The sequence below is a fragment of the Pseudorca crassidens genome, chromosome 4 (genome assembly GCF_039906515.1).
Source record: "Pseudorca crassidens isolate mPseCra1 chromosome 4, mPseCra1.hap1, whole genome shotgun sequence".
Classification (NCBI taxonomy): Eukaryota; Metazoa; Chordata; class Mammalia; order Artiodactyla; family Delphinidae; genus Pseudorca; species Pseudorca crassidens.
Genome location: NC_090299.1, coordinates 127,743,095 through 127,758,904, shown reverse-complemented (window position 1 = coordinate 127,758,904; position 15,810 = coordinate 127,743,095). Strand labels below are relative to the sequence as shown.

The 15,810-nt window shown below is 39.9% G+C and overlaps 1 protein-coding gene across 2 annotated transcripts in view; it reads right to left on the bottom strand.

Annotated features, from left to right (window-relative positions):
- Positions 1–15,810, bottom strand: part of NR3C2 (nuclear receptor subfamily 3 group C member 2) — a 367,456-nt gene that overhangs the window by 64,844 nt on the left and 286,802 nt on the right. For both annotated transcript variants that reach the window (XM_067736718.1, XM_067736719.1), the window contains exons 5-6: positions 9,025–9,363; positions 7,103–7,247 (exon numbers count right to left, since the gene is read on the bottom strand). In XM_067736718.1, coding sequence (XP_067592819.1) covers positions 7,103–7,247; positions 9,025–9,363 — 484 coding nt within the window. The remainder of the gene's footprint in view (positions 1–7,102; positions 7,248–9,024; positions 9,364–15,810) is intronic.

Genomic DNA, 15,810 nt, shown 5'->3' with positions numbered 1-15,810 from the left:
TGATGAGACAGGCAGCTCGTGCACCGTCTAAAGGGGGGGGCTCTGAGTCCTGCCCAGCAAGCCAAGTGCTCAGCCCCTTCTGCTAAACACCTTGGCCCTCCAGCTGCTGGTACAGGGCCTGGGGTGTTGGAGGGTCCAGTGGAGACAGAAAGAGGACTTCTTTTCTTTTATAGTTTACTCCCTTAAATTGACCCAGAAGTAAACAAGAAAGCAAAACAATGGAAATCTCAGAAGGCTGCTGATTTTTCAGTGGCAGGAAAAGAGGTGTAGGGGTACGTGTGTATGTGTGTGTGTGAGAGAGAGACAGACACAGAAAAAGAGAGGAGAGGAGGAAGAAAAGAGAGGGGGCGGGAGGGGGGGGAAGGAAGTGAGACAGTAGGGAGGGGAGAGGGAAAGGGAGGCGGTCAGAGACTAGAAACACAGAAACTACACAGTTCAGTGTCCCCGTAAGCGGAGGGAAGTAAGAAATCCTATCCAAAAGCAGCAGCAAGGGAACAGAGGAGGGAAAGAGAGGCTGGGGACAGATGGGGGAAAGCAGATGGAGCCGGTGCAGGGGATGCTGAACCAGGCTCATCCCACCCTCTGGCTCTCTCATCAGCACCTCTGCCCCTTGTCCTAACCCTGCTGGAGCCAAGGGTCCAGGCAAAGAAGTCATCTCCTGTGGCTCAGGAATATCAACCAGCGCCCTCAGGAGGCGAGGGCGGGGCGTGCCAACACCTGGGTCCCTGTGGGGACACTCTGATCCCTGCCTGAACAAAAGGGACATGGCCTGGAACACACAGCACGAGTGAGCCAAGACTACTGGAACTTTAGGGCCTTAGGTGCAGAAGGACCTTAAGGAGACTGTCCTGTTGGCGGACTGGCCTTGGGGAGAGCCACTCACTAAGGACAGCTGGGCAATGGCAGCACAGTGGTCCCCAGTGGGGACACAACAGGGACGGGCATCGCTCCACGGAAACATGGCCTGAAATGACTGATAACTAAGTCCTATGGTTTTCTACTGGTGCTGCCATCACACAGCCAGCACTGAGCAAAGAGGGCAGTGTGGGCTGAGCTCAGCTCCCCTCACTGATGAGCTGGGCAAACACTGCCCTCCCAGGAGTCACACTCAGCACTCACCTGAGGGACCCAGAAAGTGGCACTAAGACTTAAACTCTCTCTCTCACCAACAGTCTCTGAACTGAAATAATTGAAGGTTCAGAACTACAAAGGCAGTGAAAGATCATCGAAAATACATTTTTTTATTGGGCTCTGACTTGAAACAATATAAACATGCTTTTAAATATACTTTTAATTCTATATTACTCAGCAATTAAAAAGAATGAAATAATGCCATTTGCAGCAACATGGATGGACCTAGAAATTATCATACTAAGTTAAATAAGTCGGACAGAGAAAGACAAATACCATATGATATCATTTATATGTGAAATCTAAAATACAACACAAACGAACCTTTCTACGAAGCAGAAATAGACTCACAGACATAGAGAACAGACTGGTGGTTGCCAAGGGGGAGGCTGGATGGGGGAGGGAAGGACCGGGAGTTTGGGGTTAGCAGATGCAAACTATTATACATAGGATGGATAAACAACAAGGTCCTACTGTATAGCCCAGGGCACTATATTCAATATCCTGTGATAAACTATCAGAGAAAAGAATATGAAAAAGAATATATATATTATGCATAACCGAGTCACTGCTGTACAGTAGAAATTAACACAACATTGTAAATCAGCTATACTTCAATAAAATTAATAATATATATGCTTTTAATTCTAAAATATTGGCTGACACTTAAAAGAGCGTAATACTGAACCTTCATTTCAGAAATTTTAAAAAAATTGAAGAAATTTCATTTCAGGCTTAAATGGGAGTTTTAATACGTGTACTGAATTGATAAGACATTTGAATACTTGCAGTGATCTGCAGCCATATATGATAAGCTGTTTCAAGGTGAAATTGAATAATGAATCATTTAATACATATTTGAAAAGTTTTAAGTTCATAATAAGAAAAGTTCTATTCTAATTTAAAGTATTAACTCATATCTTCACCCCAATGTTTAATAAAAACTTAGAAAGAATGTTTTCCTTAATTATTCTCTACTTCGCATCTTTCCTCCAACTCTAATGAATCCGGTACACAGCTGAAGGATAAGATCTTTGGGAACTTTCAGATCCATTTCACAGTTGAAGGCAAACACACATGATCAACTATTCAAGTTTTCTTCACCATTTTAAATATAGCAATGTCTCTGTTGGTGAAAACGCTTCCCCGCATCACACTTCTTGATCATAAGCTTCACCCTCGTAACTAGCGATGATAACCTAGAAAACCCCTTCTAGACTGACTAATAGGTTGTTTGGTTCATTTGCTCAATAATTCATTTATTCACCAAATATTTATGGAGTACCTGCTATGTCCTGGACACAATGCCACGGGCTGGAAATTAAAAAATGATTAAGACAGAGTCTGTGATTTCAAGGAGGAGGTGCCGATCAAACAAGGGAAGGATACAGATGCTTAAAAAGATCTGCCAATGCGGGTGAGAGGGGGTCCAAGACAGTTGAGGGAGGGTGGGTGGGAAAACAAGGGAGGGTTCCACCAGTGCATTCTATCCTCAGCTGAATAGCATGCATTACTCCCTTGCACAAAATGCCAGACAGTTTCCTTCCCTTTGGCAAAGGGTCTGAGGTACAGGCAATTTTGGGGATTTGACCAAAAGGCTTTATGTCATTTCCAAATGTTTCCTGGGAGTAGGTCCTACCTCCCCCTTTGAAAAACACAGCTCTGCCTTGTTCTTTCTAGTTGAGAGAAAACTTAAGCCTAGGCTGGGGTTGAGGTCAAAAGTTTTAAGAATAGGGAACAAAATGTTCACTCTAGGGCTTCCCTGGTGGCACAGTGGTTGAGAGTCCGCCTGCCGATTCAGGGGACACGGGTTCGTGCCCTGGTCCAGGAGGATCCCACATGCCACGGAGCGGCTGGGCCTGTGAGCCATGGCCGCTGAGCCTGCGCGTCCGGAGCCTGTGCTCCGCAACGGGAGAGGCTACAACAGTGAGAGGCCCGCATACCGCAAAAAAAATAAATGTTCACTGTAACAATTGTATAATATCATGCTATTTAACTACTTGTAACATTAGAAAGCAATTTTTTTGTTGTTTCCATTTTATATCTATTAACATTTTCTAGAATAGACATGCATAGAGCTTATATGACCTTTTCTTTTTTTTTGGTTTCTTATTTACTTCTAAAAGCCTTCGATGACATTAATTTTCAATGACAATTTTCAAAATTAATTTTTTTCAATGACATTAATTTTGAAGGGGTACAGGCTTCAGATATAAGGTGCTTCCCCCTAAGTTTCATTTGTGAAAAAGGATTCTTACAATTTTGGACTTTGAAACCTGTACACCTGGATGTTTACACACAATTAAAAATTAATAGATGACACCAAAAGCATAGCAAACAATGACAAAAAACAGATGAACTGAACTTCATTAAAATTAAAAACTTTAATTTTAAAAGTACATCAAAGGACACTATCAAGAGAGTGAAATCGTAGAAAGGTTTGTTTGTGTTGTATTTTAGATTTCACATATAAATGATATCATATGGTATTTGTCTTTCTCTGTCTGACTTATTTCACTTAGTATGATAATTTCTAGCAGATCATGTGTGTTTGCCTTCAACTTGACCCCTAACCACAGAATGGGAGAAATATACATATCATATATCTGATAAGAGTTTACCATCCAGAACACATAAAGAACTCCTACAACTCAGGAACAAAAGACAAACAACCTAACTAAAAATGGGCAAAGGACTTGAATGGATATTTCTCCAAAGAAGATATACAAATGGCCAAAAAGTCTATGAAAAGATGCACAACCTCCGTAGTCATTAGGGAAGTGTACATCACAACCACACTGACAGTACTTCACACCTACTATGAGATAAGTCAGGCAGAGAAAGACAAATACTGGATGATATCACTTATATGTGGAATCTAAAGGAGCCAAGCTTGAGCAAACAGAGAATAGAATGGTGGCTGCCGGGGGATGGGGGAAGAGGAGGGATGTTGCTTCAGGGGACAAAGGTGCAACCAGTAGACAAGTAAGTCCTGGAGATCTAATGCACCGTACAGTGAATACAGACAGCAATACCATATTATAATAAACAAACTGGCCAAAAGACAAGATCTTAGTTATTCCCACCCAGAAAAAGAAATGATAATTATGTAATGCGACAGAGGTGCTAACTACTGCTGCAATGGCAATCATATTACATATAAATGTGTCAAATAACATGTTGTATACCTTAAATTTACACAATGTTATATGACAAATATATTTCAAGAAAAGCAAACCAAAAAACTCCCCAATACTTCATACCCACTAGTATAGCTATTAAAAAAAGCAAAAAACAAACCCCAAAACCCAGAAAATGAGTGTCAGCAATGATGTGGTGAAATTGGAACTCTTGTACACTGAGGGTGGGAATGTAAAATTGTGCAACTGCTGAGGAAAACAGTTCAGTGGTTCCTCAAAAGTTACATGTAGAATAACCATATGCCCCAGCAATTCCACTGCTAGGTATATACCCAAAAGCAATGAAATCAGGACTCAAACAGATAATCATATGCAAATGTTTACAGCAGCATTAACCGTGATAGCCAAAGGCAGGAACGACCCATGTATCCGTGAATGGATAAACAAAATGTGATCAATTCTCTTTATTTGGTAAAAATAAGTATGGTAATTATATTCCATAAAGTTGTAGTAGACACTGATCATAACATTTTCATCAGGTGATCTATACATAATCTTGTTTTATGTGTATTTCTGTTTAAAGACACCTTATTAACATATATTATTGATTCATTAACATTGAACTCACAGCCAACAGCACTGTCACTCATGCCTGAAAGAAGCTTACGTATAACACCTATATTTTTTCCCTAAGGCACATCAAAGCCTTCTTGCACTTAGGAACACTAGACAGCGCTCTGGCACTCTGCTTGTGGGTCATTTTAAACAGTGAAATCACCAGCCAAAAGCACAACAATGCAAAAAACATGGCACTAAATAGACCATGGAAAAGACGCTTGTTTACACTATGAGAGCTGAAACAAGAAGGCAGAGTCTCAGCTGAAATGTACATGCTGTGTACCTCAAACTTACGGCCTCTCTGTGCTGCAAATACTGACTTTGGGGTTACAAATAAATGTGCCAGGTCAATGCACAACTACAGAATCTGCAAACAATGAGGTCAATTCTATACATACGTACAATGGAATATTATTCAGCCATGAAATGAAATTCTGATACAAGCTACAATAAAGATGAACCTTGAAAACATTATGCTAAGTGAAATAAGTCAGACAAAAAATGGACACATATTATATGGTTCCATTTATATGAAATATCTAGAATAGGCAAATTCATGGACCAGAGTTTATCAGGGCTTTGGGGGAAAGGAGGATGTCGAGTTACTGCTTAACTGGTCCAGAGTTTCTGCTTGGGATGATGAAAAAAGTACTGGAGATGGAGAGTGATGATGGTGGTGCAACAATGTCAGTGCAATTAATGCTACTGATTGTGCACTAAAAACGGTTAAAGTGGAAAATTTTATATTATACGTATTTTATTACAAAGAATCAACAGATTCACTGAATAAGGTTAAATGAATCTTCTATTAAAACAAAATCTAAAGGAGACACTCCGGATGGCAACCGTAGAGATTCGTATTTACCCACGTGTCCTCTTAAAACAAAGAACCTCCTTAATATGCTTTCCTTTTTTTTTTTTTTTTGGCCACACTGAGCAGCTTGCAGGATCTCTCAGTTCCCTGACCAGGGGTCGAACCCAGGCCCCCGGCAGTGGAAGTGCAGAGTCCTAACCACTGGACCGCCAGGGAATCCAAATATGTTTTCCTTTCGGTTTACAGACCATTTTAAAAAAGTCTTACTATTTAATAATATCAGCTGATTATTCAGGAAAACAAGTAAATTAAAATGTGCCTGTCAGTTGTTTGGCCTCACTTCATGCTTCTGAAGCATGAAAATTTATGCACTAGTAGAATTATTTGTTCTGACTAATGGCCCAAAGAACGGTCACCCCAAGAACCAACAACTGATGCTCCTAATTTACCTTGGACTAAAACTGCCTCCCAGGTCCACCATATTTGGATGAAGTGATACTCTCAGGGCAACTACTACCGGTACAATTTAGGTATTTTGGCACTACATGTCCACTTTGAATCTTTCACGTCCCTTTTCTCTCTTTTATCACCAATCCATTTCTCATCTGCTTCCTTCCCTATTGAAAAACCCCTATTTTCATATCTTGAGAGACAGCCATCTGTTAGAATATGGCTGTGGTTACTATCATCATTCAAATGTTCCTTTTTAATTTATCTGTTTCTTGACCCAACAATTACAAAGAAGCATGGCTGGATATAAACACGCACGAAATGTGCTAATGTAGAATGCAAACAATATTAAAATGTAAACTTCACATAGGGAGGAATTCACGGCCAAAGAAAAATCTAGTACTATTCTTTCAATCTTTTTAAAATGCATCATAAACCTAAAAATGTTTCACTACAGAATAACAGTTTGGCTTCTCTTATGATCACAAAGAAGGGTAATTATGATTGTCATGAAAACACACTGAGCAGATGTATACTATTAACAAAAGAATCATTATATGACTGTGCTCAAAAACTGGCACGTTATACATTCACATTTCCTAGAAATCAGACAGTCTTCCCAACTGGAGTAGATACCAGAAGAGATTGTTTTCTATTAATTGTGGCTTGTACCAATCAAGTTTTGGGAGCCAACTGGATCATCATTCTTTGGGACAATTCCCACATACTATCATGTGAGATCTATATACACTGATCTATATATACTCAGACACGTGCATTATAATTTTGTAAAAAAGTCATTTTTAAGTTCTCAAATGATAGCTTTTAAACTCTTAAAAAACGTTATCAGTGGATTCTTTCACAAAGGTACATCTGTTTAGAAATCATAAAAGAGCGTAGCGAGTAACTCTTCGGTTTATTTTATGAAGGCTAATTAATAGGTACTTACTCATTAAAGACTAGGTCTGGTGCAAAATAGAGAAATTGGCTGTTCGTATGTTTGTACGATCTCCAGCTCAAGGCAAATGATGATAGACACATCCAAGAATACTGGATGAGGGTAATTTGGTCCTCGAGAGGCAGGTTTTTAAATCCTGAAGAAGAGAACAATTCATCACAAAAATACACTTAGCATTTAAGAACATTCCAGGAAGAAGCTTCGTAAGTCAACGCCAAACTGCCCCCTTACTCTCATTGACTCAAATCAATTCCACAGTTATTTACAGAGCACCTATCGTGGACCTGGTCCTGTTCAACATTTCATGTTAAATTCACCTTAAATTGTCAATGAGGGTAAACTGCCAAGGCAAAAAAAAACTAAGACGTTCTGGGAGTTTCATTGTGGACAGTGGTCTACAACCCTTAGTTAGACTGAAAGAATTTGTGTTCACCTGTACCACTTGCTTCATCCTACTCACAGTGAATAACTTCAAAATAAAAGATAACTTAATGACATCAACTCTTGCATATCTGCAATACTGGTGGAAGATTTTACTTTACATGAGTTTGCAGTGATTGAAAAAGTCTTATTCCTAGCTTCCCCTAGGCTGGGATAATGCCAGACTTCAACAGACTTCTGAGGCATAATAAGCATCCTTGATGCTGTCCTGCCTTACCCACAGTCTTCCTTTCTGGGCCTCAGGCCCTTCTTTTGTTTCTTTTCTCACCCTCTGTACTCCCAGGGGCACCAGGGTATTCTTCTGTTTGTATATAGTTTCACCTGGGCAAGCTCCCCTTCAAAGAGTCAGTCATCAGAGCTTTCCCCAGACTTTTGTCTTACGGCTGCTGGTTGACAACAGGGCATCTAAGAAACTGCTTTGGATTAATGAACTGGGACAATGTGATCACAATTCTGAGCAATGTTTCTGTAGATTAATAGAAGCCTTATTAATAAAATGCTACAGCATAAAACAGACTAAAGTAGGCATTTCAAGGACAAATTAAAGGGTTATGGAGGTAAGATATTTTCAGAAAGACTCTTTCAGAGGCCCCTACAGCCTACCTGAGAGGTCTTTTTTTTTTAATTAATTTTTATTGTAGTATCATTGATTTATAATGTTGTGTTGGTTTCTGCTGTACAGCAAAGTGAATCAGTTATACATATACATATATCCACTCTTTTTTATTTATTTTATTTTATTTTTTTTCTTCGGTACGCAGGCCTCTCACTGCTGTGGCCTCTCCCGTTGCGGAGCACAGGCTCCGGACACGCAGGCTCAGCGGCCATGGCTCACGGGCCCAGCCGCTCCGCGGCATGTGGGATCGTCCCGGACTGGGGCACGAACCCGTGTCCCCTGCATCGGCAGGCGGACTCTCAACCACTGCGCCACCAGGGAGGCCCTCCACTCTTTTTTAGATTCTTTTCCCATATAGGCCATTACAGAGTATTGAGTAGAGTTCCCTGTGCTATACAGCAGGTCCTTATTAGTTATCTATTTTATATATAGTAGTGTATATATGTCTTGATTTACCTGGTCTAGGGCTTAGAGTAGCCCTGGCTACAAGCTGCTAATAATGGGCTCAATTCTTGCTTTGGCAACTAGAATGTGTTTTGCCTTATTAATATTACTGGAATGAAACTTTCCATTTCAATCCTCAACATAAGAAATGGGTATGTTCTATTAACAGAACAATAGAACAATGTTCTATTGTTCTATTAACAATAGAACCCTTAACCCTAACTTCTCAAGAGAAATGAGCATATTCACCAGATTTTTCTTCTACACACTTGATTCATTTGACAATGAGTAAAAAACTGGCTGTCGGGATCGAACAGAAAGCAAACTCAATCGCACCGTTGTATACGGTACGCTCTGTTGCCCTGACGTGCCTAGTTCAGGACGCAGACCCTGAAACGCGAGGCCATCCTACCTGGAATTACCTTCGCCCACTTCACGACTTGGATCATCTGTTTGCCTGCTAAGCGGTTTAGGGTGGAGAGCAGATTTTCGGCTGTATCTGGTTTGGAGTTGTCATAGCCTGCATACACAATCTCGGGTTCGATGGTTTCAAGGACCATGGAAGGGGAAGGTGTGAGCGCTCGGGAAATTGTGGAGAGTTGAGGAACCAGCGCTGAGTTGACGGACGGCTCTTGCGCAGGAGCGATGTACGTAGTTCCTTCCTCTGGGCTCTGTGGGGGGGGAGGTGGAGGCTGCTGTGACTGTTCCTCGTGAATCCCTTTTAACTTCCCCAACTTCTTGGACTTTCGAGCTGTAAAAAAAAAAAAAATTATAAACAGGGCAAATTAAGATTATGTTTGGCATGATAAATACCATCTAAAGCACAACATTTTTGTATGTTATATACAAATGTTAAGAGTAAATCTTAAGAGTTTGTGTTACAAGAAAAAATCTTCTATTTCTTTCATTTTGTATCCATATGAGATGCCGAACGTTCACTAATCTGATTGGGATAATCATTTCATATCGTATGTAAGTCAAATCATTATGCTGTACACTTTAATACAGTGCTGTAGGTCAATTATTATCTCAGGAAAACTGGGATTAAATAAATAAATCAGTGAGTGGCACCACACAAAAAGAAGGAATTAAAAAAAGATTATGTTTGGCATACCTTACATGAGGTAAATTGCAAGCAAATATTGACTTATATTGATTAAAGCGTACTTTTCCTCTAAGGATGTCTTGTTATACTAGTAGGAACAGCCTCTTTTCAATATTTTTCTGATACCAGACACTGTCCTAAATGCTTTTTATAAATTAACCACTTTAACAATTTTATGACTAGGTACTATTACGATTCTCATTCTATAAAGAGGAAGCAGACCAGAAGGGTCAAGAAATCTGTCCAAGACTACACAGCTAGTATATGTAAAATAGAGTTAAGAGCTCAGAGGAAGGATAAATTATTTCAGATGCTAATAAGTTACATATGCCTCAACTAAATCTTAAGTAAGCCAATAATTCCCACCTATTACCCACCGAAGAATTGGCAACAAGGGCTAGACTCGCCCGATTGAGCTTATTATCTTAGTGCTGTCTCTGCTCCCTCTAATTAGCTTTCTCTGGCCCTTTACTTATTCCTCTTTGGTGCTTCTCTACCACTTACTCTTCCTGCTGTGGTCCATGTGCAACCACTTGCTTACTCAGAGTAGTTATTTTGTGCAGATGCTGTTAGACCGACCGATGTCCCCGGCTATACTGTGAACTGCTGAGGCATAAAGATTGGGTGTTCCTCTTCTTTCACAGCCCGCATGGCGCACCTTGGTAAATGCTATGCCTACACAAAGTGACTTACCGATTTCCACTGAATGAATGCGAGCTAATCAACCCCAAAGAAAGGCAACAGAAGGGAAGAAATGAAATATCTGGATGATTCCAAATTGGGGCACTAACCAGTAAACGTACAGGAATTAATGCTATTAAAAAATTCAGGTGTGAGTTATACCATTACACAATCCTTAAAAATCTCTCCTACTCTATATTTTTACTATAAATAAACATGTCACATAGCCTATAACTAAAAGATATCACAATACAGTACAAGAATACCACTTTAGAATTTTAGTAGAATGTATTACAAGTGACCATATTCTGATTTACCCAGAACAGTCCTGGTTTATGCTTGTTTCCCAGCATGCTTATTAGTGAGTGCCCTGTTTACTCCTAAAAGTACCACATTCTGGACAATAAATAGTGTGTTCATCATAAAACCAAAGAATCAGTATTAACTTTAATAGCAACTGCTTTTAAACAAATCTTATTGAAGTAGAGTTGATTTACAATGTATTAATTTCTGCTGTACAGCAGTGACTCAGTTATACATATATGTATTTTTTCATATTCTTTTCCATTATGGTTTATCATGGGATATTGAATATAGTTCCCTATGCTAAATAGTAGGACCTTGTTGTTTATCCATCCTATATATAATAGTCTGCATCTGCTAATCCCAAACTCCCAATCCTTCCCTCCCCTATCCCCCCTCCCCCTCGGCAACCACAAGTCTGTTCTCTATGTCTGTGAGTCTGCTTCTGTTTCACAGACAGGTTCATTTGTGTCGCATTTTGGATTCTACATATAAGTGATATCATATGGTATTTGTCTTTCTCTTTCTGACTTACTTTGTTTAGTATGATAACCTCTAGTCCATCCATGTTGCTGCAAATGGCATTATTTCATTTGTTTTTATAGCTGAGTAATATTCCATTGCATATATGTACTACATCTTTATTCATCTATCGATGGACATTTAGGTTGTTTCTATGTCTTGGCTACTGTAAATAGTGTAACAGCAACTGCTTTTCATTCACATCTCTCTTGAGGGTTCTTACAATAGATACAGGGAAAGGAAGACTGGGGAGGTGGAAGGGAGAATTGGGAGGTAGATGTGAGGACTCGGGAATGGATGGCAGGTGGGTGGGGTTAACGGGGAGATGGATAGATAATGGGGAAGATGGGTGAATGAATGAATAAATGGATAAAGGATAGAGAAAGCTCAGATGTGCCAAACTGAGCTTAGAGCTATGGTAATAATTTACTTTGCAATTGTAAGGTTTTCCATTCTATTGAGGAATTTATTTTAAAATTCTTGAAGTACCAGACACCTTCAACTTAGCTCTAACATGTGTGAGAAACTTACAGGATACAAATTGAACACAGAGTAGGGCTATGCCACACCGATTAATTTGATTTTCAAAATAACCATTCATGCTTGTAAGTATGGCCATTAATATTACATTTACCACTGGCATCACAGAAACACTGATTCAGATAAAAGACAAGCCCCTATCCAACAACAGACATACCTGCCACACATTCATAAAATACTGGAATTGGGCTTAAGAGATGAACAAGATATAATTCCTATCTTTAAGAAGTTTGAAATTAGCAAAACAATTTAAAATTTTCAATTATTTCAGATCATTTCATTTCTCATGGACTGTCTCCTTCAATGAAAGAGGCAGAAAAACCTGAGTTTTAGAACTGTCTGAATGAAAAGCAGATGTATCCTATTCATGTAGTATGCTAATGGGGAGTGGCTGACAAAGTACTGCTCAGCAGTGCTGAGCATACAGAAGGGGACCAAGATGCTTCTGATGAATGAATGAGTGAACGAACCAAAGAAAAAAATCATCACTAAATGCCTCAAAAACTAGGCAAAACAGAGAAGGAGAAGAAAAGAATCAAACAGGCAGATAATCCCCAATGCTGGTCAGTGGATGACTGTATCTATAAGAGTTTGAGAAGATCCTCGATAGCACAGATTAGTCATTTGGGGAATCAGATACTTGGGACTAACTGCCTCTGTGTCACATAAACTTGTCTCTAAGCCTCAACTCATTCATCCGAAAAATGAGAATGACAGTGTTTCCCTCTCCTATCTCACAGAGGACTCAACAGGTAAGAAAACTAAAAACGATGTTGAAAATTATTATTAACATCTGAAATAGCGCTTCAATGCTACTTCCATTCTTTCACATAATTTTGCAGATATTAAAACTATTCCCGTTCATTAAAATGTCCTTATCCTTTATAAGACTACATCTGATGATAACCATCATTTGATTGATGAGAAATAGACAAGGGTGATATTCTCAAATTTTATTAAAAATGATATCTGCTTGCAAGTTAATTATAAAATTCATACTTGTTTTAGGCCTTTGGTCTGTAATGCTGTGTCTATTCTCATGGCTGATTTAAGGCCAATGCTATGAAATATCATGAAGAAGAATGCTTAATATTTTCTCTAGCACTGATACACAAGGCTGTGGCCTGTAGCACAACTGATTGAGCAGATTATCAATATTATGTTTAGCATTTCAGTTACATTTAATTTTATGTTGTAATTTTATGAATATATGAGGGACACTGGAATTGAGTATTTATTTATAGTTCCTTAAATAGTTCAAGAAAATAAATATTTTCAGTGTGCAGATTCTTCAGCCAAGTGTATTCATCCTGCATCTTTTTCTAAAAGAGTACAGTTACATAACAATCATATTACCCAAAGTAGCCCTTCTAAAATGCTTGAAAATTTTATACTCTTTCTAACACACGCCGCCTTCTAAAATTAAAGCCCCTGAAAGTTGCCAATGTCTGATGTGCTCCTATAACATCACTTTCCATGACCCTTATGGGTACTCAATAAATGTCTGTTGACACTTCATTTTCAAACTGTAATACATTTTAACAAACTATTACATATGTAAATGTAAATTATTAATAAATTAAATTAAAAGTAAATTATTAATTTACTTCTGTGTAGGAAATGTAGGCAAGTTTGACATTTTAGGATAAAATTTCTGAATTGTTATTATTCCTTTTCAAAATTTCTACTGTGTAATGATCCACCTGCAGAGTTATTACTCTGAAAATGCCACAACTAAAATAATAATAAGCTCAATTTATGGAGCACTTTACTTACGTGCCAAGCACAGTTCAAAACAATTTCTAGTGGTCTTAAGCCTTCCGATGCTCACCATGACCCTACGATTAGGCAATGTTACTTCCATTTTACAGATGCACAGAGACAGGAAGTACTTCTTCAAGGTTGCAGGGCTGGTAAACACCAGGGCTAGTTTTTGAACTGGGCCATGGCTCAGAGCCCACACTCTTAACCTCTGTGCTATGCAGTCTCTCTTTTAATCCTTTTCTCTTTATCTAATTTGTTTTTTAATACTTTAAGATTAGCACCAGCTTCAAATCCAAGTGTATAATTAAGATGTGTGCTAATTACACAGGAAAATTTCTGGCCAAAGATACTTAATGAACATGTTTCCATTACCCAAAGCATCCGTGAACATAAATTAGGGGTCTTATCACTACCTACCACCTTAATAAATTAACATGGAGTTAATGGCCTTTGGGCTTGGGAACACATGTTCCCTTGTGACCCAGACACAATTCATTTCTCACCTGCCAGCCACAGTTGCAGGGTGTGTGTGTGTGTGTGTGTGGTGTGTATTAATATGACTGTGAATGTCTCCCAGTCCCACGTGAGCCCAGGAGAATTTCACTTGTTCTACCTGGATGTTATAGTAACAGTATATGCTTAGCAGCTGCCCCCAGGTGCCAAGTCCTTAATTACTAGCAGCATCTTAGCAGCCACTTTCTCCTGGCACTGCCGGGGGAAAGAACGCTATAGATTCCCCATGAATTGTTCCCCCAGGAGTTGTGCAATGGGAAGGACCTGCTTCCTATCCAGAATTATAAGCTGGACAGCAAGCAGGAAGCGTCTGGTGGGACCCTATAAAAATTGTGGAAAATTCCCAATGGGGGTCTCAAGATTCAAAAAGGCCCTGAAACATGGCCCATGTTTGCTCTGTCTCCTGAGGCCGACCTGGTCTGCTACATACCCTTTGGACAAACTGCCAGTGTGGTAGAATGGCGGCCGGCTGGGAATGACAGACACCGCTTCTGCATCCCCCAGTAAAATGATGAGATGCATGGGATTCTCCTGCTACTTTCATCACTATCTTTCTCAAGTGTGTTCAAATGACAGATTCTTTAGACTTGGAGATGGGTCATTGGGACAACGTCTTTTTTTTTTTTTTTTTTTTTCCATCTGGAGTAGAATAAAAGACTGATGGGGGGCTTCCCTCATGGCGCAGTGGTTGAGAGTCTGCCTGCCGATGCAGGGGATGTGGGTTCGTGCCCCGGTCCGGGAAGATCCCACATGCCACGGAGCGGCTGGGCCCGTGAGCCATGGCCACTGAGCCTGCGCGTCCGGAGCCTGTGCTTCGCAACGGGAGAGGCCACAATAGTGAGAGGCCCGCGTACCGCAAAAAAAAAAAATAAATAAATAAACCTTTAATTTAAAAGACTGATGGGGAGCTTTTTCAACCATAACATTTCACTGGAAAGATGTAAAGTGAGAATTCTGTCATTTTAGAAATGCTCAGTGTCATGTCTTGAAATTTTAGGTCTTGGCAGTAAATATTAGAGAGGATATATTGAGGTTATATGAAAACATGTATTTTTCTGTTCCAGGCCAAATGTAATTACTGGTTTAAACCCACAGGACAGGGCTTCCCTGCTGGCGCAGTGGTTGAGAGTCCGCCTGCCGATGCAGGGGATGTGGGTTCGTGCCCCGGTCCGGGAGGATCCCACGTGCCGCGGAGCGTCTGGGCCCGTGGGCCATGGCCGCTGAGCCTGCGCGTCCGGAGCCTGTGCTCCACCACGGGAGAGGCCACAACAGTGAGAGAGACCCGCGTACCGCACAAAACAAAAAACAAAAAAAACCCACAGGGCAATAAGAGCATCCACCCCATTCTCTTTCTTTCATAGACCATTTCTCTTGTCACTCTCCTCCTAATCATGCTTTCCTATTTTCCTCATCCCCTTTATCTGCACGACTTCTCCCCTTCTCCTGCCAGGGGAGGAACACACCGAGAGTTAGCGGAACAACCAAGTATTTCTGTGTCATGAGATCAAAGGAAGGAATGCCACCTTCCTACAGACTTAACTGGTTTTGCAGCAAAACCTCTCTCATTTTTACTAATAGGAAAAAGAACATCTACGGTTCTCAAAGCCATACACACTAATAGAATTGGGGTGAGGGTCAGGGGCACATTGCTTTATGAATAAATAATTAGCCTCTCAATTGATAATAAGTGGCATTCCAATTGTTTAATAAATCTCCTTGAGTGGTTATAGAACTTGAATACTGGGTGTCTTAAAAAGTATATCTAAACAT